Source organism: Pleuronectes platessa, chromosome 2, assembly GCF_947347685.1.
Source record: "Pleuronectes platessa chromosome 2, fPlePla1.1, whole genome shotgun sequence".
NCBI lineage: Eukaryota > Metazoa > Chordata > Actinopteri > Pleuronectiformes > Pleuronectidae > Pleuronectes > Pleuronectes platessa.
Window position 1 is genome coordinate 23,900,006 of NC_070627.1, and position 26,464 is coordinate 23,926,469.

A 26,464-nucleotide genomic window follows, 5' to 3' on the forward strand; every position below is an offset into this window, starting at 1 on the left:
CCCTTTTATGTTTAGATCACATAAAAACACTGTGTCTATACATAAGGCTAATGATATTTCAATTACATGACCACAAATGGCACTTCTCTCAAACACAGCTGACCTTTTCGGTTTCAGTATATTCAATGAGTGATGAAACTGGCATGCATGCAGAGAAGATAATAATATATAATAAGGATAATAATATTAATAATATGACACTATACTATTGTAGTTACTTTAGACAAACGTCTAACGTTTAACATTGTTAAACCTATCTTTTGAAAACTTGTTTCCACCTGCATATTACTTGTATCTTTGTATATTACTTTTATCTGTATAATATATACCAATTATAATATCCCGTTTATGTACACCCTGTACTGTGGAATTTCAAATTCCGATCATATTGTATACTATTGTGAACCTACACCCATTTATATATATGTACACACATTTTTATATAGTTATACTATATATAGTATTCTGTATCTGTGTAATACATTATATATATATATCATTGACTTTTTTTTGATACATTCCTCTGAAACTTACTTTATCCATAACTACTACTTGCCTTATCCGTACCCTCAAGGCCGAATTATAGTCCTGCGACTGCAACCGCGGAAGGCCACGCAGCTGCATCGACGGACTCGTTTTGGTTTATACTTCCCTAACGTGCTGCGCGTGTTGCAACGCAATTCACCGCCAGAACCCTAGGCGGACTAACGTTTTTTTTCAAAGACAAAACACACAAAGAAGAGACGTCTTCTTCTTCGTCGACTGTTTATTTACATCGCCACTCCGGCTCCTCATAGCCTATTTCTGGCGGACAAATCGGCCAGTCAGTGACGGGTTATACAAGTGGACATACTTTTGGATGTCTTCTGCCAAGTGCTCTTCTATTTGGTCTATATTCGTTCTTCTAAATCTTCCGTGATTTCCGCGTATTTTGGGGCATGAAACCGGAAACTAGACTCCGGACGGGATGTAGTAAGCAGACCAATCACAAGCCTTGCGGGCTGCGTGAGGCTCGCGTCGCTTTGTCGCGTAGTTACAAAAATTGGCGGACGCACGCAAGCCCGCAGAGGGCACGAAAGGGGCGTGTTGCGTGTCTTGCGTTCATGCGTGCGTGCGTGCAACCCGACTATAATTCGGCCTTAACCTAAACCTTACCTTACCTAACTCCAAGCATGTCTTTACCTTCATTTTTTATGAAATAGGTCTAAGAGATTTGCTTAATGTCTCCACAAGAAAGACAAGCCCCATAACATGACTGTGTAAAAAGATTTAGGACTCCTACATGAAGTCCTAGACCACACACACACAGCGGTATGCTGAGAGGGGTTGCAGAGGGAAGGGAGGGATGGGCTGGGTTGAAAGCAGGGACTGTGAACCAAGAAAGGAAACACTATCAATATTTACCAGATACAGAGAACTCCCTCCAAGGCAAAGGGAAAGTATCCACACACTTCCAACTATCAGCAAGAGTGACAAAAAAGGGCATTTAGAAAGGCAACGTTTTTAGCCAGAGCAGGAAGCTCTTGTCAGGTTCCCATGTGACAGTCCCCCCTTGTGTGGAGGAGTTTGGGAAGGCAGAGTCTAATTTTATTGAACCCCAACACCTTCATAGCTTTCTCCCAACTCCGAACATGCACCCACCCACCCAGCTGGCAGAGTGCCAACCCAAATCCCTGAGGCCCACAGCTTCCCACAGAGCACCATAATTACACCTTCCACTACGAGGGCCAGGCAGAGACACACTGTGGCTGTGCCTATTAATGCCTCTGTATTCACTATAACAGCACACCCTGCTATGTCAACAGGTTCCTGCCTTACAACCCCAGCTATGACGAGTTCAATGAAAGAGGTTGAGAAGAAATCCACACTTTGGGTCACTACTAAATAACACTGTTCCAACAAAAGAGATGATAATCACAGACACAAGTGCACTTGCAGAAATATTGGCTAAGGAGCAGTACATCTTTATGTTCAGTGAAAAATGATACAATGTCAGATGTATACCAAACATGGCCAAAGTTTAATGTAATTAGGTAGACGTATGTAGAAGTATTCCCTGAGACGAAAGGTCAGATATCCGACTGCAATTAACATCATGTGGAAACTACTTTTTCTACTTACTTTTATGTGTTTTACACTTTTATCTGAGCCTCAACTCTCCCCCTTTATGTCTGTCTTCCTCTTTCCTCAAGTGTTTTAAACCAGTGATTTTCAACCAGTGTGCCAAGGCACACTAGTGTGCCGTGAGAGATCGTCAGGTGTGCCGTGGGAAATTATCTAATATCTAATGTTGCACCGAAGTATCGGCCGAACATCGGTAGCGGCCGATATTCGCCTCGTTTACCGACATCTGCACATCGGTAATAAACTTTATTTTCACCGATATCATTGGTATTTTATTTTTGGGGGGGGGAGGTCCTCTTCTGCGGTGCCTCACGGCGTCACTGGTGCGGGGGCTTTCTTTCTCTTGGACCGCGGGGCGGTGTCCGTCGCCCGTGCGGAAGGCGGGCCGTTGGAGGGGACCGGGTACGGCGGTCGGCGGCGGCGACTCTGGACGCGTGTCGGGCCCTTCTCGCGGATCACCTCAGCTACGGCGCCCGCTGGGGGAACCCTCCGTTCGCGCGGGGGGCCCCCTCCGGCGGTGCGCCTCGGCTGGCGCCTAGCAGCCAGAACTGGTGCGGACCAGGGGAATCCGACTGTTTCATTAAAACAAAGCATCGCGAAGGCCCACGGTGGGTGTTGATGCGATGTGGTTTCTGCCCAGTGCTCTGAATGTCAAAGTGAAGAAATTCAATGAAGCGCGGGTAAACGGCGGGAGTAACTATTGGCACTCAAAACAGGTCAATCTGTTTTAGACAGGGTTAAAAGGTCCTGTTTTAAATGATCCTTGTGGTATTTTGACCAAAATATGTTACAGACATTTCATTAAGACCCCAAGGAACCATGTCAACTGTGATAAAATGGGTATAATATGTCTCCGTTAAATAAAGTTTAGTTAAATCAAAGATTGTTTCATAAATCTGATTAAATTTGTGCTCATTAAAAGATAAGAGTAAGGCTGAAATAATTTAAAATAGTGCTTTTTAATACATTTAGAAACTATATTACTAACTAGATGTATTATATGTACTGTGTTAGGCCATAGAGTGTCATTTTGTGTCATTTTGGTTGGTGGTGTGCCCCAGGATTTTGTAAATGTAAAAAATGTGCCGCGGCTCAAAAAAGGTTGAAAATCAGTGTTTTAAACACACCATTGTTAATTAGTTGATGTGCTCTGCAACATACAACACCTATTACACTTCTTTCAGATCTGGAAGACGGGTCCCTCACTTGTGACTCTCTCTAACATTTTTTTTTTTTTTCACCTCCAGTTAAAAGGGTTTTCTTTTTTGGAGGTTTTTCTCTCACCCTAATCAAGGGTTAATGACATCTTGTCCAGATTGTTAGATACTTGGTAAACTCTTATTTGTGAATATGTTTAATTCGAGCAAGTATTTATTTGTCTATTTTCCCTCCAAATGTGTTAGCCGTGTTGTTTATAGTACCTAACATTCAATTCCATTGTTGTTAATATTGGTTTCTTACTGTATTTGCTGTGGAACATTCAGCCTTGACTGCACACAGCACATGCTGTACTGAAACTCCAAAGTATTTTCCCATCTGTGTCCCTCTTTCTCCTGACCAGCATGGGAAACAGGTTCCTAATTACACCTATTTACTGCTTGGGTGGATCATTAACTAGCTAACAAAAAGCACAGGGCTGAGAAGTGGTTAAGTTACGTATTGCAATAGAACTTCACATAGGGGTGTAAACTCATCAGAGGTGAAAAAGGAGAGAGAGATGTCATCAGTGAGTCTGACATTTGCTTTTTTCAAATATAATTAGGCTACTGTGATAAGTAATTAACTTAACTCCATGATAAGGACCACAGGTCAGTTTAAGCTATATTTCTACACTCTTGTCTCATGAATTAGTTTCATGTTCAAATACCGATACAAATGTGATTTCAGTAGAAACTAAGTTTTCATCACTCATTGATAAGATATACATCCACAAAAAAGTTTAAAAAAAAAGTATTTTAAAATAAATTGCTTTAGTTTGAGTTTGTAAGAAAACCAATTATAATTATATAAAGCCTGCTCACACACGTTAGTCCCAGAGGGCTTTACATGTACATTATACCAAACCCTGTATCCTTAGATATTGGACATGGATGTAGAAAAACTAAGTTGAGTAATAAGAAATATGAGTCAACCAGTATACTTGCTTTGAAATAATAACATCGCAATCAAAGCTACATTAGTAAATGAAAAAGGGCAGCTGTAAAAATGTAGAAAAGGTCATTCTACCTTTCTTGGTTTCAGCTTATCCTGCAAATCGTACTGGCCAATGCCTTTGTAGCTGACTCCCAGCCACCACGGTAGTCCTTGCTTATCCTGCATGAAAACATGGACACAGACACACACACATCAGCGCTCATTAGAGCAGGAAGAGGTAGCTTTATTGGTTGGAGTAAAAAAAAAAATATATATATACAACAATAAACAGAGGCCTGTTACTGAGGCAATTACCCCATTTGGGTCACAGCAAAGAAGAGATCAGATACATTTAAGGCCTTAAAATCTCTGAGCCTGCCTGAGTTATTTTAACATCACTGTTTGATCTCCTCAGACACCTTGATTTAATAGTGTTTGGTAGAGAAAGTTAGGAAAGGAAAACTGGAGGAATCACTTAAATAATGCTATGCTGAACATTTGCAGTAATGATTGAGTGCCCTCCTTATCCAACCCAGGCAGACTCAGTACAGGTCTGTGTATTTCCACAGTAACGTACATGTGTGGCTGCTTTAGCTACAGGACATATTTTAAACAGGAAATGGTCTCATGAAAAATCCTCACCCAAAGCTTTAAAATTAAGCGAATACATGTAATATTGAGAAATCATTAAATGAAGAAAAAGAGATGAAGACAATATATTGATAGAATAATCAGGGCACCACACTTACCTTCACTGGGTAATAATGGACTCCGTATGTCGGCAATGACTCCACCAGGGCAAGATACCTTTAGAGGAAGAGGAACAGTTTAACAGAAATGCAGCCACTGTCACTTCATCAATGTCACCCGCTGGCTCTTATAAAACAGACAGAGTGGGATTTAAGCTACAGTGAATGAGAAGCCACAGTCATTTGCAGTGGCAAGTTGATCGATTTGTTTCAGGGCCGTGACAGAGCGAGAGAGATAGTCTATTGATCAGTTCAAGGACACAAATCATCCCAGTGTAAATGACCCAGGGATGCACTGAGATACAGTGCCGGGAAATATACAGTGGAGGATTGGATCCTCCCCATGCTGGCCGGCTGCCTAAACTAAGAGCACCTCCTCTAATTAATGACACATTCTGGCAAGGTGACAGCAGCCACCTCTTATAACAACAGCCGCCACTGAGCAGGCACACAAGGTTAAAGAGGAAGCCTGGTGTAGAGCACTGTGGAATCAGAGGCAGTAATGTCTAATGGAGGGTACATTTTGAAAACTAATTTTAAAAACCATAAAGATAGTGTATCAATATTTCGCTACTTACTGCACAACTGCTTGTCCTCTGGTCAGTCCCTTCAATTTCTTGTAATTTTCAATCACCTTGTCCTCACTGCAAATAAACAAATAAAATTTGAAATGAATAATCCATCAAGTGCTACACATTCCAGCCACAGAGGGATTGTTAAGAGAGGGCCCTTTCTTTGACACACATTGTGTCTGCTCATGCAGAAAATGCAGTCTGGCCTACTGGCCTGTTGATAGCTCTCATCCTCCTCTCCTGCAGATGCATCCCATTTACTTGCCACTGTAATCATCACTTTTAATTGCATAGCTCGGCAGCAAACTCACAACAGGCAGAGAGAGAGAGAGAGAGAGAGAGAGAGAGAGAGAGAGAGAGAGAGAGAGAGAGAGAGAGAGAGAGAGAGAGAGAGATACACAACCATGGTGGCACACATGTGCTCACGCATGCACAATAAGACTGTCATTTTACTTTGGATATTAAACACATTGCATCTGCTTCAGAAGCTGCAGCAACCTCAGACGACTATCAAAGCAGAGGAGGAGGGGCAGGAAGAGGAGCAAAAACAGCAGTGTTGAGGGAAGAAACAGAAAGACAGCAATCCTTCACACAGTCAGTGTCTGTCAGCACCTCCTTGTGCATTCTCAGGGCTAATGGGCAAACGTAATTAACAAAACCCAGGCATTAATTAGTCACCTCATTAGAGGCAAAACACGTCTGCCAAGAACCAGGAAGGACTGCTCGCACCATATTGCCCAGAACTGCTCTTCTGGGGTACATACCACTTTGTACAACCAGGAAATCTGGCAGCAAAATTGTAAGTGTATTAATAGAAAAGGGTGTTTCTTCTCCCCAACCACCCACAACATCAGATATCTTACCAGAAATTGAGAGATGGGTGCTCCCTTAAAACTCTTGTTGGCAGAACTGGGAGCTGCTTCAGGTCTGATCTGGCAGTATCAGTACTAAAAAAGAAATCATACACAAGATTACAAGCAGCAAATACAGGCATTCACAATAACAGTCCTTTTAAGAGGCATTTTGATCTCAGAACAGATGTAGCTTGCTATTACTCTTTACCCAGAGGGGCTGTACTGTATGTGTGAACGCCAGTATCCCATTAATTACCTAGACTGTGGCAGCTCGTAATAGTCGCATTTGTCCCACATGTCTCGGTAACGATCCGATACACTTTTTACACTTCTCCTAACATAAAAAAGATCTCTTAGTGTTTTTTACTGTTGCTTCATTGTAGAGTTGTGTGTAACCCTCTATCTGTCTCTTTCTCACAAACACATTGACACATCTGTCAGAGTCTAACCTTCCACGTCGGTGGGATTTCCATGAATCCATAAACTTTTTTATCCTCCTCGGCAGGCACGCATCAGTCAGCATAAAAATCGGTAGTTTCCACTGTTACAGCGATGGGCAGGCTGGTCTCAGAGGAACAACTATCTGTACCTATCTTGTATGTGTGCATGACAGCTTACTGTGTGCATGTTCACAGTTATCAACCCTCATCAACCTAAACCTTCCCTAGCTACCACCACAACACAATCTCATTCTGTGGTTGACAGAAAGTAAAGAAGTTGAACCGGTAATGAAACAGATATTTACCCTGAAAGCTCCCCTGCAAAACTCAGTGTAACATAACTTTCGCTTCCGCATCCTAGAGTAAACTAATGTTTTTTTAGCCTTTTTATCAAAGAGTGGGTTCTTTCAGTTTATGACAAGGACTTTTTTATTTTATGTTCAGATTTCACTCAAAACCTTGCGCTCGCACTAATGCTTAGATTTGCTTAGGAGACCTTATATAGCAATAGAAAATTAAATACTACTGTGTGTTTAAAATGAATGTTCCATACTAGCATGTGGGCCATAAGGAAGGTAAAGTAAATGTTTACACAAGAATCTCAATCCAAGGTTGAAAAGTATGTAGAGAACAGTTCACCATGTTTATAGTACTTTCACAGTGTGGTTTGAATTCAGTCAAATAACTTATATTTAGAAACCTTTAGAGAAGGTGCAGTGTCAGGATATTATTTCCATATCTCTTATCTATAAAGAGTATTGCTGCTTGCCAAGACTAAACTCAAGCTTCACATATGTCTAATATAAATTCATTTATAAAAGCCGGGACGGGGCCTTTAACTTAAAGAAAGTCTCTTGAAGGACAATATGAAATCCATTTCATGCAGCTTCTCAACAGCACATATCAGTTATTTGATGTTCTGCAGATAAAATACAGTATACTGATTCATCTTCACAGCACAGCCAGTGATCCAACCATGACAGATGCAGCAGGTACCGTTCTATTACACACAGACTTCAGATGTCACAATAAACACAGCAACGGACCATGTTATCTGTACAGACAAACTGTGGTGTTTGTCACTGTCAAGGTCTGGCAGTGACCTAAGAGTCCCTTCAGCATCATGTAGGAGGGAGCACAGGGTCTTCAGTTTCTACTGGACAAAAAGAGCTCTGGTTTGCTGGGCCAGTCCACTAGAGACCTGAACAAAAGCCATTCACAAACACTTGGCAGCCTCTCTCCGTGAGGAAAAGTACTGTACGAGCCCCACAGCTGTTAGAAATCACTGAGACATAACTCAGATGTGAAGGTTAGACCCTAGTTAGTCTTAAAGCAATTACAACATCTGCAATTAGTGTACCAGCTAAGTCTTTGACAGTATCCTCTACATAAGAAAATAAGTATATAAGCCAATTTTAGGTCAAAAGCCATTTGACCTTATGTTTCCTTTTACTCAATTTAACTCTAATGGCATTTCACTGCCAGTAACATGGTAGTACAAAAGCATAATGATCCAGTTACTTGAAACAGCTTACTAAACAAAAACAAAGGTGAGCCACTGCTGGCTCAAGGGCAGAGGCACTTGAATCGCTCTCCCCCGTTGCTACCTCTCCTAGCTTCACTGGGTTTTGCTGCCGTGGCACCACGCTGTGTGTTTGATGGCATACATTTTATAGGGAACCGGGGCCTGGTGCTGTCGGGGTGATCTACTCTACAGCCGTGCTGCCCAGTCAGCAATCTGGAATTCATTACTACGTCTGTTATCTCCCAGCAGCCTGCAGCGTGGGGCAAATCCAACACCCAGTACAGCCCAGCCCAACACGGCCTGCTCAGTGTGGGAGAGATAATACTCATGTGTCAGCTATTCCACAGGGCCGAGACATGGTGACTATGGGGGGAGCAAAATGAGAGCCTGTTGCTGTGAATGAACCACTAACTAGAGGCTACACCTGCAAATAGAACTGAAGTCTAAAACTGTCTGGGTGTAATATGGGCTCATATGGACACAATTGGAACACAAATGGGTAAATCAAACTTAAATTAAAAATCACCACCTGTAAATATACAACAGCCGGAACATTCTAAGCTTATTGATGAAGCTGTTGACAACTGAACAGCAGTAAAAACTCCACTCAGTTACTCTTAAAACAGCTAGAGATCTTTAAAAATGTCACTCATTTCGGTGATTTCCTGTTTTCCAAAACCCCTTTCATCAACTTGAGAAAACTTGGCTGTTAGTTATACCTGCAGGTGATGAGAACAACAGCAATAGTGTGCGAATCAATACATTAAAAGAAGATGCAATGTGAACAAGGCAAAGGGAATTCAGATACACTCCAAGTAAAATGTGAAACCTGATGGTGCCTTAATTCAACACACAGCAGGGGGTTGGCCTGCACCACCACAATAACACGATTGCAGAGAGTCTTCCTGACACCAAGTTGTCTACCATTGGACAGTTTGTCTGGCTCATCCTTCTTAAGGAGGAGGAGGTCTCCCTAACTCCTCAACAGCTAATCTCACTACTCCACTGCCCTTTGGTGATACAGTGTAGAGGAGACACATTTATATTGTTTGAGTATATGAGGGGATTCTCTAAAAGAAGCAGAAATAAAGGACATCATTCAAAGGAATGATAAAGTGTGGCCACAGGACAGCGGGGGATGCACCAGTACAAAAACACTGTTAAATCCTGGAGCCAGACGTTTGAGGATAATGCCATTCATACACATTTCTCAAAAGTAGAAAACACATTTACCAATAGTTTTTTTCAACTGACACAATACAAATGCTCCAAATGTCCTACAACTTATTATAAATTAGAGTGAAAAGGGGGAAAATAGTATCTTTGCAACAAGAAAAAAGATTTGGACACACACCCATTCATCCGGATTTTACCAGATTTGTTGGCAGGTTGTCTCTTATTGTGCTTTCAGAGTCAAGACAATGTACGGCCCATCCCCACACCCACATGTACTGCACTACACTTCAGGGTGAAGTCATTTAGATACTTGAGGCTTAAGTCTGAACCAAATCTGTAATAGATGATAATTAACATGTATCAGGTCAATGGTGCAGCACAATTAATGAGCACACGCAGACACTGTCAAGTTTTGCTTTACACTTTTTTTGCAAGACAACAATGGCGTGGGATGACAAGAGGTTACGCTGTATTGCATATTTCACCATTCAAACTACACACACACACACACACAATTCCTTACAGAGCACAAATCTTTGTGTTCACATAAAGGCTAGAGAGAGAGAGAGAGAGAGAGAGAGAGAGAGAGAGAGAGAGAGAGAGAGGCCTTTAAAGGCAAAGCACAGGGACAACACACAGGTTGTTCTGCTTCAACCTGCTCAGCCACTCACTCCAACAAGTAATGTTAACAAATGGCAGCCCTTCACTCCCGTGGCTGGTAAAAAAAAGAACATACCTTACCAGCAGGTAAAGCCTCTGAGAGCAAGGTCTACTATGAAAACATCATCTTATCTATTGAAAAGATTATGAAGCTTTAGTGCAGAATCTCCAAGTGACCAGATTGTGTAGTATTTTGTGTCATATGGCCAGTTTTTGTTAAGTGGTGTGACATTTATGAGAGATAACACAATCACCACATTAGTGAAAGAACGGCATTGGTAAAGTTTTCGAGTCTTAAACTGTGAATACGCTGTCTGCCTTCACCATCAAGTGTGTGACAAAAGAACAAGTGTTCTGATTTTAAACACAACCTTTGAACCAAGTGGATGGCAGCAAGCCAGCAGGGGTTCTGTTCAATGTCACAAGCGCAAAATAAAAAAGGAAATTATTAACCGAGGGAAGTCCAGTGTAAAAAATACTTTCTGAACCTGATAAGTTGAGCATTAACTGGCTGTACACAGTGAATATTTACTCAGTAAGCACTGACCAAACATCAAGACAAATCTAACTCTGCTTCCTTGTCAGAATAAAGAGACATACTCTCTGTAGATTGTCTAGTGTACATACAACTGCAGACGCTAGTTCACTGAAATGTTACTGCATTTCTAATTCTTAACACCAATACAGCAAAAATATTAAGATATTCTGGTGCACGTATCTTAAAAGAACAAAAAAATATATGTGTGTATACTCTCTCCAGCTAAAAATCCTCCTGTAAATTCAAATTGTGTTTTAAATGATGTGTTTTAGATGGTGAAGTGTGTGTTCAACTGTAGAATGAAGATCATTCAAACGTTTATGCATGCTATCGAAGAACCTTAGTGAAATATAAAAATGTTTAAGTGCATTTTACTTTAAAAAGGACAAAACTTTATGTGTGTATATTCTCCCTCTCCAGCTAAAAGTGATCCTGTGACTTAAAGTGGGTTTCAAATTAAATATTTTCTTGATGTGAAAAGGAACTAGGTGGTGTATACTGCATTTAACTGCAGAATCTAGACCATTAACATTGTGTATGCATATTTCTGTATACCATAATAGCAGAAATATGAAAATTAGCAAGTGCATGTATCTTTTAAGAAGACAAAAACATTGCATGTGCAGAGTCTCATCAGGTAAAAATGATTCTGCAACTCAAAATGTGTATTTGATTTGACAAAGACTATAGATCGTGTTGTTTGCACTCAACTGCAGAATCTAGTTCATTAAAATGTTTATGCATGTTTTGTATAACAATAAAGCAAAAAAAAACAACAAGATATGCTAGTGAAAAGGCAAAGCTTGGTGTAAGTGGATTTCACAAAGCAAAATTTGATCCTATAACTTAAAATGTGTTGTAAAAAATAAATAAACGGTGCCCCTGATGTGACGAAGACCTTTTAGCTTAATCTGTTTTTCCTTCATTCACTACATTGACTTTAAGGTTTTAATAAAAATGATTTCTTACCTGGTGTAAACTCCTTTCGCCTCCTGAAAAGGAGAAAATGATGCCGTTGGTAAAAGCAAATGAAACAACCCTATATTTACTAAGCATGCTAATGTTAGCTCTCTGCACAAACTTAGACGATTAACATAGTTCGTGTGGCCCCATGTTAATTTACACCACTGCTTTGAAGCACAAGCTGACTGTTAGAGGACAATATGAATAATAAAGGGTCACATACATACAATGGCTGCGACTAAAACAGCCCCCCCCCTCGCCCCCCACCAGGGACTACTGTTTTCAAATGTTGCGTGTCCCGGACCGTCTGCACCCGCGTTCGGGCTGAGAGGCGACATTACAGAGGGGAAAGCCTGCGATAAGAACTCTTTCTTACCTGCAATGCGAATGCGGCTAACTTGAAAACATTCCCACTCTCCACTTCGATGGTCTCCTGCGGGAAAAAGAGGTGAATGAGCGTGTTTCCTCCAGAGAGCCCTCCCCACACACCGAGTCGAGCCTGACTGAGCCGCACACCGAACACTTGACTTCAGAGGAAATCCTCGTACCTCGGCCCCACCGTTACCGACTCAACCACTGCCGCTCGCACAACACGGTGGTTCAAACTCCCCGCGGCGTGTTTTTAACTATCTTTTCCAGCCGCACGGTTATCGGAGCGGTTTCTACCAACGGGACATTCCACTGTGGTGCGTGGAGAGCGGAGCTGCAGATCCTGCGGGAGGTGACGGAACCCTCTCGGTGATAGTGGTACGGTCCGACAGCAGGTTCAACAGTCTCCGTATCCCATGGCGACCAGTCTGCTCCCCGCGCGATAAAAAAACTGCACTGCAACGTCCGATCACGTGCTGCGTTCATCGCCCCTCGTACATTTCCGTGTCCTCGTTTAGCATCTATCTGTCCACTGTAGTAAAACAGTCTGTGGTAGTAACCCGCACCTTTATCTGTATTATCCGACCAAACGTAAAACACCATTCATAACCACATTCCTAATGGTCAATATCCGATCAATGCCATGCAAAGATCTCTTCAACAATGTCTACGGACTGCGGGTAGTTGATGCTTTACCTACGCGATTTAAATATATAATATTATATAACCAACCATATATATATATAATACATTCATAAACTTCAAGTCAGTGTCTATAACATTTAACTTAACTGTGAATGCTGTTTAGCCATTTGAGTTATGTTGTAGAATTTCCAACAGCACCTGAAAGCAGCATTCTGAAAGTACGAGTGGGCTCATTAAAAAGTTTTTAACATGTAAATATTGTGAGTAGTAGATATTCTTAAGAATTTCAAGAAATGTAGAAACGCATTAATGAAAAGCATATTAATAAAATCTTGCATGAATGTAGAATAAATAAGATAAAAGTGGGTGTATTAGAATAACTACGTTGAGGTTATATACTTGTAGCCTATGTTATGTGCTACAACAATGTAGATTCAAATATTGCTTTGGTAAGTCTTGCATAACATAGGCCCAACTACAAAGTAATAAAACGTGTGAATCTTATATGAACAACAACATGCATACAACATATCGACCATCAAGTTGATTGAAATCTGAGGCTGATCAATAGTTGGAGTGGGAGTCTCCTCATAAGGGAATCAATGACTGGGTGCAATGATCTGGAGCTAGAGGAAAAGCCATATTTGATTTATGAGATTCAAAAAGAAAAATATGAGACACGCCTTTAGAAAATAAATACTTAAAACAAACTTACGTTAAACACTAACGATTTTGCGTTGAGGAAGAAGAGCTCCACTGTGGTGTTCTCTTTCAGGAAGGTGATCTTCTCAATGTAAAACCTGTGGACAGTTTAACAGCAAGGTTCAAATGGAATGTGATGTCAATGCATTTTGTATTTATATTTCAGCAGCATTATCAGCAGTCTTCATCATGTGTCATCTAATGAAGCATGGTAGTCACTCAGCAGTGTTCCAACACTGCCACCTGCTGGCCAAAACAAGCCATGCAACTATTGACAACAATTTTGCTTCCATCATTTAAACATTCAGACCACAGTTTTTCATGTAAAACAGTATTCCAGATCTGGAAAGCTTTAACAGCAAGAGCACTTACCTCACAAGAAACTTGAGCTCCAAAGGCCCCGAGGTCTTGGAGAAGTCATGATCAAGGACTTTACGATCCAGCTGCAGCCAGTTATTCTGGCCACTGAGCAGGAATAAACAAATAAATCGCAAGTTGAAATGTAATTGTGATAATGCTATCTTAATCTCTTTTCTCTTCTTTTATCTACTCTCTAAAGGCTTCTATCATCTTCTGTAAACATGGATTGGTTCTAAATCAACAAATCATCCTATTAAAAATAACATAAGACAGTATCACAAATTTGAAGTCTTTAATATGAGTGTCCAATATTAGGAAATGTACTTACGTGTCATCTATGAAGCTCAATCCAAAATATTCTTTCTCCTTCAGGTTAAAGTGTGACGACACCAAATCTAACAGCTCTCGGGACAACAGCTTGGGCTGCAGAGTTTAGAGAGACACACAGGATTGGAGTTGAGATCACTTGTGTAGAAAATGAAATGTAACGTGCTTGAAACACAAGTAAAGAAGGAGGAACATGTGACAGGAACGGACAAACTACCTGCACCAGGAGCTCCAGATTCCTGCCGTCAAGGAGGTGAACCTGGCAAAGACGTCCTTCGGTCATCTAGAGGAAAAAAACACCACATGAGACGTCAGCTGCTGCAAAAGTGAGAGTACACAGCCTCCACCTCTACCTGTGCCTCACCACACGCACAGCTGCCCTTCCACTGTTTTAGCCCCCGGGATAAAATGGCTGCATCTTTGGAATGACTCACCTCAGTGTCATGTTTGACTTTGTGCTGAATGAATAGGTAAAGAGAGCTACCGGGCAAATGTCCATGTGGGAGCCATGTCCCAAAACATCAAAGTCATTGAAAGTTGATCATCCCTATAAAGTGTATTTTAGTCAAAGCGGAGAAGAGCCATAAATAAGCTGTGATTTACACCATGTGCTGCATGAATCATAAACAAAGAGTCTCAGGTTCTTTTGTCCCATACACACACACTTTGTCTTTTTCACTCTTCCATATCCTTCCTCTGCATCAACACGGGTCTGTTGATAATCCCTGAAATGTCATCATCAGCCCCCGTCTTCCTCCAGCACAGTAATCAAACTGAAGGACAATGAAGTGCTGCTGCATAATTTAATTGAATTTCCATTCCATTGTTTAAGATGAATAGTTTTAAGAGTCAATCTGTTGCAGTCAGCAGAACTGCCTTTCACACAGGACAAGGTAGGAATACTATTGTGTGGTTATGAACAATATTCAAATCATATTTCAGTCTGTTAATCTGTAGCCAACATTCAGGCCGATGTTCAGCTACTATAAAACCTGTTAGATTCCATGTACTCATTCTCATCACGCTCTGTGTAAAGAATCTGTTAAATAAAGAACCATTAAGAATTATCAATTAAATTATTATAATTCCAGATTTTGCTGCCATAATTTTTGCCATAATAACTAGCCAATCACATTGAGATCTCACACAAAGTGGTTTTAAATGTGGTAAAATGACTTTTGCTGCTTTGTTTTTCAGCACAAAGGCAGAAAAAAGGGGTGCTCTCATCCATTAGAAAGCTTCTTCTTTATTCCATGGCTGTGGTGTTCATGTGACCGTAGCAACAAAATGATCTTACTACTGTTAAATTGAAGACACACGATGCAGAACCTCATTGGCAGGAGTTAGTGTTAGTGTTTACTAGATGCTTTTTGCTGCTCAGGAATGTGTCCCTGCACTTTCATTCTCTGTGACTTCAATGAAAAACATGTGGTATCCAACTGTTTGGCCTCTGTGCTGGAAAAGTGAGGGTCGTGTTGACGTCCAGTGTGACCGCAGGCGGAGAAGACGTTCTCCGGCACAGCATTTAACTTCAGGACACATTGTCCTCGATGCCACAACAGAGCCCTCATTTCACTTTTATACTGTACAAGCTGCTTTTACACTGTGTTGTTTTTCCAACTCCCTAAACCTCGGGGAGATTTACGACTCTGTGGGCTTGACTCCTCAACAAATGGTTTTATTTGCAGTAACACTAGTTTGGTCTGAAACCATGGATTTGAACGTCATATCCACTCCTACTGTGCATCCAGGTAGGATGTGAGTGGCACAGCAGAAACTTTTTACAGCTCCACATCTTAGTGGTCCAGAAGAGGCAAGAAGAAGCGATCAGGGATTAATATCTATAGTAGCCTCAAGCGTTGTGACTTGTCCAGGGAACAATCCTTCTTACAGCCTATCAATCAATGCTGCATTGTTGTTAACAACTGAAGTCAAAACATGGAGAAAAGAACAAAGGCCTTTAGTTTACAGTCTGATTTCAAGCTCACAGACAGACAATTACCTTAATATTCACCATTAAAATCTTTGCATCTGACTCAAAATCGTTTATCTGTCTTTTGTCCTCGTGTCAACTCATAACCAGCTTCAAATATGTTCACAATCATCTAAAAAGCATCCCCTTATGAGCATATAAAAATATCAAAGTATTCGGTATTTAGTATTTAAAGGACAGTTTTATCCAGACAGAAACTGCCCTCTGTCCACAGCGAGGACCTGAGTGATGTCGCTGAGAGGTCACATCTGTGTCAGGGAGGTCGTTCCCCCCCTGCAGCCCTGTCATTATGGGCACGGAGCTCATAATGGCGCACTCTTCACATGACCTTCAGCCACTGACCTTCTCATGCTGGGACGGGCCCACCCTGCCGCTTTGATCAGGTCCACAACTACTTCAACCGTTAACCAGAGGTAAACCACAAGCTACAGGCTGAACAGCAATAAAACACACAGTGGTGGAAAGTAACAAATTACCTTGGCTTCAATACTTTGTGGCAGCAGACATATTCCATTCATAATTCTTCATACGTCTTAAGTTAACGTTTTATCACTCAATACTTTTCAAATCAGGACTTTTATCCCCAAAAATATGATCAGTTTATAGAGAAAGAAATAAACTGCATTGTTGCAATTAGCTTTCACACCAACCTACAACATAAATTTCCCCTTAAATATTGAATCAGATACAATTACATAATAACACAATTTACCATACACTGAAATAAATTGTTGGACCACCTTAAAAAAATTGGTAGCACACAAATAAATAAAGTTTGTTTTACTGAATGTAACACTTTATATTACAAAAATTGATGTGGGATAATCACAAAAAAAGAGTTAATTCATTGGTGTATTACGAATTGAGGGTGTTCTATTTTCCGTGTAATAAGTACTTAAAGTGTAAATGTGAGGCACGGTTTTCACTTAACTTGTTATAAATAAGCTTTAATACTCTGAGGGGAAGAAGCTGCATCCTGGTATATTGCTTAAAAATTCAAAGGCTCTGATACATTCGAACAGATACTACAATCTGTTGGAGAGAACACGTGAGCGCCAGGTGTTTTTATGCACTTTGAAAAGGTTTCACAGAGGGACCACTGTGTCGGCTCAATGACTAAATGCTGACTGACTCTAAATATCTTATCTGGAGGATACGCTCACCCAACAGACAGCACACAGGTGTTCTGGCAACAATTCATTTCAAAGACCAACTCTGAAAGTTCTCCTCCTTGGCCAGACAGTGAGATCAAACAGCCGGTCATGCTGCTTTCTAATGGCTGCCACATGTGCAGGGAGAGAGACCCTTGTTAAAAAACAGGCTTTGTGACTCACTAAGAGGCAGCTTAGACTCCTCACAGGCGCACAAATAAACACGAGCATACGCAAAAGAGCCAAGTGAGAGAAATTACCCGTTCACCTCACACGGTGCAAAGTTCCCGTGAGATTATAGTTAATATAAGCCACACACACAACAATTCAACCAAAGAAATCCATCTGCCATCCAGGAATTAATCACACGTGCTGTCGAGAAAGCGATCAATAAAACTTATTTTTAATTAAAGCATTTATGCTTCCGCTGCTGAAAGAGCTGCCGTACCTGGTAGCATTTCCCAATCCTGAACCAGGCTTCTAGGAAGCGTCTGCACGGCATCACCCCACGGTTGTACCACCTCCTCAAGGTCTGATGTGCCAGGCCCCAGACGAGCTGGCTGCTTGATGCCACCAGGTCCTCCATTCCACGTATGATGCGCACAGCCATGACTGAGGGCTCTTTTCTACTGCTACGGATGACACCTCACAGATTCAGAGCCGGGAGACGAGATGAACTGCAGACCACTTTGTTTTGCTTCAGAGCAACAAGCTGAAAGCAGCATCTACACATGCACAAACGTCTACTATGTCTACCCAGCTGATGTGATGTCAGTGAGAGTCGGCGCTGTGGAGAGGCTGGAGCAGAGCGGTATGCCTCAGGCTCGGTCCTGGGCCTTGGTCCAAAACACTGCCTCATAGTGTGCATGAGGGGAGGGCAGGACAGAACCACGAGGCCCCTGCTGCAGAGGCTCCAACTCCCCTCCACATAAACACTCTTGTATACAAACACAGAAACCAGCTCCGGCTGGCCACTCAACCTCTAAAGTCAGAAATACACAGCTCTGTGACTCACAGTGGTGAAAATGTTTTGTTTGGCAGGTTTCTTTTCCTCCATTGTTATATAATTTTGCCATGCTAAGGCGAATGTCATCTTTTATCATTTTTAGTATTATTTCAGCAAGTATTGTAGTTCCATTGTCGGAAAAAAGGGGTGTGGGAATGGTGTGACACTTTGTCTGGGATGCGGGAGCAATTTCCTGAGGAGACCAGACATCTCCACCCTCTATTTTATGCAGGAACACTAAAGATAATTGGTTGTGTTTGTCTGACGGGGCCAAACTAAAAGTGAAGCTGCGTGGGAAATCCTTTTAAGAAAGTTTTTGATTTAAAAATAAAATATGTGGACTTAAGTGTGCCTGTGTCTCCGGCCAGACGTCTTCCCTTATACAGCTGCACACACACAGGCCGAAAAGCTGGAGAACAGATGAGTTGAGCAGCTCTCAGCAGCGACGTGTTGCAGTTCAGCTGGAAACAATATCACGCTGTTTGTTTATGTGACCCCGGTCTCCCAGAATGCTCAAGTTTCCTCTGTCAACACGGCGCTGTTTCATTGAACACGATCAACCTAATTTTCACAGAGCAGAGCAGGAACACTATGACCTCCACATCTACAGGAATAATAATTATTAGATTAAAAAACAAAGCATATAGAGTAAATTAGCAATGCTGTTTCCTGCCTCATCTACTGTTGAGGCCAGTGAGGCAGCTCAGCATTTCTCATGAATGTTATTTTGTGTATGTGCAGTGTTAAATGCAATATCTATTGCACTATCCCTGTAAAAAGGTTTTTGGGTAGTTTTTCCTCACTCTAGTCAAAGTTTAAGGGCATAGGATGTTGCACCTCTATGTTTCTGTCTGTCTGTCTGTCTGTCTGTCTGTCTCTCCATCCATCCATACATCCAGTTAACAAATAATCAACAGAAATCGGCCTTATTATCAGTCAGGCATGTGTCAGTCAGTGTGTGCAGTTGCATGAATGTGTCTGAAACACACATGTTGGCTATAATCAGTCACGTCACTTACTGCATGTAGAGTAGACAGGCAGTGAACTGGCTATACTAAGCATGAGCAGCGGCAGACAGCTGTGACAATGGGCTTTTATAGAAAATGGGATTATGTGCAATTCTCAAGGGTTTGTGTTACTGTACGTCTTCATTCTGGCACAAAAAGATCCACGCTGTTTAGTAAACAGCGTGGATCTTTTGTAGTGTAAGCAGTGTTTACACTACAGTTTGAATTGAGCATTCAGGGATATTGATTGGACAGAGCCAGGTTATAGTGTTTCCCTTTGCTTCCAGTTTTTATAATAATATATCTAACCAACAGCTGAATTACAATTCATATTTATCACTTACCAACAAAAGACCTCATCCAGGAAGTGCTCTACAGAAATTGCTGTGAGTGGATTGTACCAGAAATTTGTTAAATTAATTTAATATGAATTAATCTGTTACTTTAATGCATATAAATTGTATGACTGAAACTGATGATACTCATATTTTGATGCTTGGGTAGTACTGCGTTACTCTGACTGTAGATATGATTAAGTTATGGATCATAACTATTATTATAATTTTCCTAAATAATACTGAGATATTATTTATTTTATTTGATCTGCATGGACTTATGTATATATTTAGGGGAGAGCGGGGTAATGTGGGACATCGGGTGATGTGAAACACCCCCTGTATCTAGGCAACGGAACACATTTGTGGTCATGTGACTATTATGTTTTCAAGCCCCTCCCATTCCCCCCTTGCCATGAAGGAGAAGTTGGTGCTGGTGCTGTGGAAAGTATGTTTTTTCAGAAAAATGTGTTTTTTGCATGTAAAAGTAAATTTTCTTGCCTTGAACTTAATCCACTGTTGTGTCAAAACAAATTGATTCAGGTAGAAAAACTTATATCATACATGTTGGTGAACTTCCAACATATAAAACCATGTGATTGATGCTAGCTGAAGATTAGCCTGAATTGCTAAGAGATGTTGTTTTTCTAAAATTGTGGCTTCGGGGTAAAGTGGGACAAATGCTGTTGGGTAAAGTGGGACAGTGTCTCTCTTTACCCCACCATGAAGCACAAGTTAAGTTTAGTCTTAAATATATTTTAGTGTCATATTACATTATATATGTTTTATTTTTAATGTCATAAACATTGTAGAAAAGCCATCATGCCAAGAAACTACACCAGGAAGACAACCTGGGGCCAAACACCCCTCCAAAGATGGAGAGTGCAGCTGCTGAGGTCATGCAAGGAAAGAAGTCTTTAAGAAAAGCTGGAAGGGATAGAAATATTGACAAGACAACCCTCAAAAGATTCATAAAGAAAAATGAGAAAGGGAAAGTAAAATCAGTAGCCTGGGGTGCAGTAGCTGAGGTAAAGAGAATATTCACAGATGAGATGGAGGAGGAGCTTGCCAAATACTTGAAACAACTGGCTGACCAGTTCCCTGGCCTTGCTCCAGTTAAGTATCGTGAACTGGCATTTGAATACGCAGAGAAAAACAATATCCCTGTCCCTGCAAATTGGACAGAGAAACAATGTGCCGGTAGGCTAGGGTGTGCAAGAGATCACATGAATCATAATAATCATAAATGTGCTTAATTGACCAATCCCCATGATTCTGTTACTAGTCCGATATTAGTTGTTGTCAATCTAGCTGTCGGGATTTTAACCATTACAACATGTGTTGTTATGGTTGTTTTAAAGTGGAAAAAGTAAGTGTCCCACTTTACCCCGTAGCTGGGGTAAAGTGGGACACAAGACCACTTTTTTTTAAACAATCATATTTTCACTACCCTTTGTCCTGAAGACATTCTGATCATTTCCATTTCTAGAAAACATCCTGAATTAATGGGAAATGTGTACATTTTACTGATATATCATTTTAGCTCGCCTAGAGGGGAGCAAATGTAAAAAATGTCCCACATTACCCCGCTCTCTCCTATACTTGTATGTTAATGTCTATAACTCTCTTCTTTGTTATTACTATTGTTGTATTTATAAGACCCTGCACTAGGGGCAGAGGGTGGGGTGGGGTTAGTTTATTTTTGTTAACAGAATACATGTATCCTTATTTCAAGTGATAATGATAAAAAATTATTAAAAAGAGTTGAATCAGTCTATTCTTGGCAAGAAAAGACGACGGTGGGAAATAAATAGCAGGCTCTTTGTGGTCAGCAGTCAATTTCATGCTCTTTAGACAATCACAGCTTCTTGACACATACTGGAGGTGGTTGATATGAAATTTAGATAAAAATAATAAAATAATGACACGAGGGAGTAAATTCAACTGCTCTCCTCTCATTTCCATGTGTCCTAACAGGATTACACACTACGGACGTTGTAATCCACCAATGCGTGAACCAGAAGGTTCTCTTTCTGGAGGGCAGGATTCATCATCTGAGACCCATTTGGAGGTTTATAGATGCACCGTGACCAGCTTACCATGATAAACATGGACAGGCGTGTGAGGCCATGCACGGCTGTCTGGAATGACAGCGGGCAGGACAGCCAAGCATATGGTGGACACAAGCCGCTGCTCACACACACATGATCGCCACATGTGTATAAAGGAGAGCCGCGTGTTCTGGTCCACATATTGTTACAGTACACAGGGTACAGGGCTACTCAGGCATGCGTGGCACATATTTCAGAGGCACAAGCACGTTAACTATCCACTTACTTCAGAAAACAAGTTGCCACTTTTCTTAAAATATTGTACAACTAAAACATAAATTAACAATAAATTGTGTTGTAATTTATTATTCAGTAGCTTACCAGATCATAACCACTACTTACTATGGAGCACCAGTCAGCATTGGTTATTTTTCAATGTAAAAGCATGCAGGCATTGTGTCTACTGGGAGCAACACAAATACACATTTGTGAAAACTCACACACACGAACACAAACACACACAAACACAAGTGGAACGCCTGCAGGCAACTAATAATCCCAGTTGATTTCCACACTCTACGCTTGGGGTTCACTGAGGTGAAGATGCAGAAGGAGGTAACGACCTCAGTGAGAATCAATCTGTGGGAGTCTTGGGGGCGTCCCAGGGGAAAGTGGGAATTAATTGTCTGCAAGATGTACTATACAATCGGAGCGATATACAATAAGCAGCCTGAAGTGATCCGAACATATATCTCAGTAGTAGCTTTCATTAATAATATGGATAATATATGTAAAGCACTAACATGCATACAGAGATTTGTTTTGCCATTTGGAGACACTGGAACAAGCTGTAAACACGACATCTGGTATATTATCACTTGTTAGATGTTTATACACCTAATGTGAGCAAACAGTATCTTATTTACACATCCAGCCGACGTGAAACAACCATAGACTGTATAGAGATGTGGATGATGTGTCTCCACTTCCTGGCTCTATCCAGCAAGGAAGCTAAAAAATCCAAGAATTGAGCTCTGGAGCCAGAGTCTGCGCAGTAGCGAAATTTGACCAATGCGGAGTCAGCCTGAGTTTTAAAATAACTAATTAAAAAACTAAATAAAACTTACGGGAGGTGTTAACACTTGAACATACATCAGTGTGATAAAATTGGCATTTGTGATCCATACTTCAGTCAGCCACCAGGTAGCGATAGAGACGCTTTGGCTTCACTTTTGAGGAGCAGTCCTGTCGTTTTTCTTTATCTACAGTGTATGGGAGCAACAGTATCATTAAATTGTTGTGTTTCCATTAACTAGGTTAGTATCCCAAATGAACATGGATTTTAGTCTTCATATGGTTTTTACCACCTCCCAATGGAAACATCTGGCTCTTTAGCAGCTAAACGCTCCATCGTGTTCACTAGCTAGAGTTTCTAACTAAGGCTCTGGTGTTGGGAATGTTCGACAGAGGGTTTATTAGTGCTTCTTCTTAAAAAGCCCCTTGCTGGCGTAACTGGAAATGATGCTGAGATGATGAGAGGGAAACAAAACACTTGGTTGTAAAAACCAAAACATTGAGCTGAAAGGTGCTAAATGCTCTATATAGCTGCAAGGAACTGCAGACTGAAGTGAAACGCCCATTTGTGTTAGGTAATGTGATCTGTTGATACTTTAAAAATATTGATTATAGCAGCAGCAAACTCTGTGTATTAAATAATCAACTCAATAACCTCACAATGAGCTCAATAGGACAGGGTCAGAATCACATGCTGTCAACAGAGGTTTTTTCTATTTCAGAGGGTAAAATATCATTCTATTTTCACTCTGAGATAACATCTTTTCACCAGCAACTTCCTCTTGCCTGGTTAACCTAACAACGTCAGCATAACTGTTGTCTAACAGTCTCCGTCTCTCCCTGTCTCCAGCCTGGCACCACAGACGCACACACCATGATCTCACACCGTCACCCTCTCTGATGTCACTCTGGTGTCCATTTATCTACACATGTCATGCGCTGCACACAAGACTCTGTTCACTTTAAGGCTCACTCTTTTTAAGCTGTCGTTACACTTTGTCCCATAAGCCGAGAACAATCGATTGTAGTGGAAAAGCAACAACAGAGGCTGACATATTTACTCTTCACGCTGCAATGCCCCTTTGAGACCAGCAGATGGGGAAATTGCATGACACCAAAGCCCTGAGGAATAAAGAGAGGAAATACATTTAGTCCCGGAAATTGTGTGGTAAATTATGCTGTCTGGAGGGCTTTCCTATTACCTTTATGCCAATGTCATGCCCTTTCTCCTAAGATAAGGGCCTCATTTCATTGGTGAAGGCTAGATCGAAAGTTTAGTAAGAATCCAGACAGACAGGCTGTTACAATTTAGCCCCCTGCTCGGCTCAGTCCCAGAAGTTCAGTATTAATAGGCTTGAATCTGTTGAGAATACACGGCAGGGCATGATGGGGGCAGCCGCGCTGCCAAGATCGTCAAGGCTCCCCGTCCCCCGGCTCATTTCAACACGGGATAGCAATTACCGTGTACAGTAAGTGGTAGATTAATTATCTGAAAGGGGAAGGCCTCCTTGTGGATGTGACAGAGCCGGAGCAGAGCAGGCAAACAGCTGTCCTCCACATGGGCCTGCAGATGACGAGCTATGCCCCATACTGAGTCTGCAGCTGACACATGCAGTATGCAGTACGCCCGGCCTACTCACACATGCTGGATGGTTAACTTATAATGTCCTGGCCTCAAGGGACCCTGCCCACACGCTCATGTAGCTTCATGACCGTCACTCTTGGTTAGAAATGGAGCAGGTGGACACAGCTGTCAGAAATCATGACACTTGATATGAGGGCAATTTGTCATCATGCATTATACATGAAGAGATTACGTTCATAAAACATGAAAGAGGGACATCTCTGGTCATGCAAAGAGTATGCCCCACTTTCTAATGAGCTTTGCATCTTCGTGTCTCACACACAATGAGTGAAAGAAAAATCAAATAATCAAATCATTTGTTCTTTCTTTGTCTTTGAGTTGTTTATTCTCCTCTTAACATACAACTTGCTTTTCTTTATGTTCCATTTGTAAATTACAACAAGAAGAACTGCAATGAAATAAACTGAACGTCTGCCCTCAGGCCTTCAGATTTCACAATCATCCCAGTAAGTGAGAGGCGGCCATTATCCTTCATGACTGAAATTGTCACTGCATCTGTTTAAGCAACCACAAGACATTTTAATTACAGCCAATTAACACCATGTGATAAAGCTCCATTTGGCGAATGAATGGAGAGACAGAGAAGCTTTTTGTGTGTGTTGAGGCGGCACAGTCAAGCCCCGCTTTGTGTGGCCAGGCAGGGGGTATGGAAAAAAACGGAAAGAGAAAGAAGGCAGGGAAAGCGGGCTCAGGGTCTTCATGCTGCCACCATCCACCTATCGGCTTGTCAGGCTGTGTCTAGGGATTTGGGGCCAGCTCCTCTTGCTGCATGGGACAGCGCTCAGGGCCACCCTGGAGGCCACAGGCTGTGACAAACTATGTGTGCGTATAACCCAGATGCTACGTAGAGGAGGAGGTCAGACCGGGGTAAGTGTGTGGGAGGCAGAGGCTGTGGTGTCAGTCAGCAGCCCCGCACTGTCTGCTGCTATAAAATATTGCCCTGAGGGATTGTGGGTCTCTCGATTTGCCCAGACGTTTCTCAGAACAAGGATAAAGCGCCTGTGTTATTAGTTTTCAATATCATAGTCAAGCTATGGAAAACATGAATGGCCACTGTGGACATCTCCACAGGCATCGGAATGAAACAAAGAGAGAGCAACAAAGATAAGGGGGAGTGGGGGGGGTGCACACTACAAGTGAGGGGCTGTTATGAGCCTCAAGGCAACGGAAGGGATTCAATAATTGCACGGAAGAAAAAATACAGTAATTTAACATGGTTTGGCTTTTAAGATATGTAAACAAATATATAATTCATATAAATATGATATACAAATCTAATTTACATATTTTCCGGAAGAACAAATAGATATGAAGAGGGTTTCTGACATGTTAAAAAGCATCCACATGATTATTTTCTATGACTTTTATAAATGATCTGTCAGGCAACAAACAATCAGTTCAGTTATAGTTCACACAGTGGATGTGCATAAGAGTTGTCTTCATCAGCTCAGAGCTATGCTGGGAACAAACAAGAATTATTGGCCATGCAGGAAACATATAAATGAGTTAAGACAATTACGTGTACAGTTTCCATCCATAATTGTGAAAATTGCTCAAGGGGGAAGCATGTGGAGAAGCAGGAAAAGGTCACAGTTCATAATAAGCTTTTTAATATCATCGTTAAAGAGCTGTGCATCCGAAACCTCAACCTTTAGCTAAAAAAAGACCAATTCTATCAAAACTGTTACCATGGATAATAACCGAATACTGTCTGTTTGCTTCATCCAATTTTTTTAACATCCTATAAGTGGATCTTCACTTCATTTCTGACAGGTTGCCCAGTGACGATAGTTATCTTGTTTTAAATCTGGAGAAATCTGACCCCTATAATGTACAGCATTATAATCTAGTTTAATCTCCTTCCATCCAACCATCCATCCTCTGCCATTTAAGGCTTGGTTTGCAGAGGTTGCTGGCCAATAAGGGTATCCCAGACGTCCATCTCCCTAGCCACGCTTTTCAGCTCTTTCTTGGGGATCCCGAGGCGTTCGCATGCCACTGAAGTCGGGGTCTCCCTCAGGGTCTCCTCCGGGTTTGGCATGCCCGGTAAACCTGCAAAGGAAGG

General features: G+C 41.4%; 1 protein-coding gene across 6 annotated transcripts in view; it reads right to left on the minus strand.

The window, feature by feature from the left end:
- frmd4ba (FERM domain containing 4Ba) overlaps positions 1-26,464 on the minus strand; it is a 46,670-nt gene that overhangs the window by 11,387 nt on the left and 8,819 nt on the right. For all 6 annotated transcript variants that reach the window (XM_053437226.1, XM_053437211.1, XM_053437202.1 and 3 more), the window contains exons 2-11: positions 14,355-14,420; positions 14,139-14,233; positions 13,823-13,915; positions 13,464-13,548; positions 12,111-12,167; positions 11,741-11,763; positions 6,442-6,525; positions 5,585-5,650; positions 5,007-5,064; positions 4,351-4,437 (exon numbers count right to left, since the gene is read on the minus strand). In XM_053437226.1, the coding sequence (XP_053293201.1) occupies positions 4,351-4,437; positions 5,007-5,064; positions 5,585-5,650; positions 6,442-6,525; positions 11,741-11,763; positions 12,111-12,167; positions 13,464-13,548; positions 13,823-13,915; positions 14,139-14,233; positions 14,355-14,420 (714 nt within the window). The remainder of the gene's footprint in view (positions 1-4,350; positions 4,438-5,006; positions 5,065-5,584; positions 5,651-6,441; positions 6,526-11,740; positions 11,764-12,110; positions 12,168-13,463; positions 13,549-13,822; positions 13,916-14,138; positions 14,234-14,354; positions 14,421-26,464) is intronic.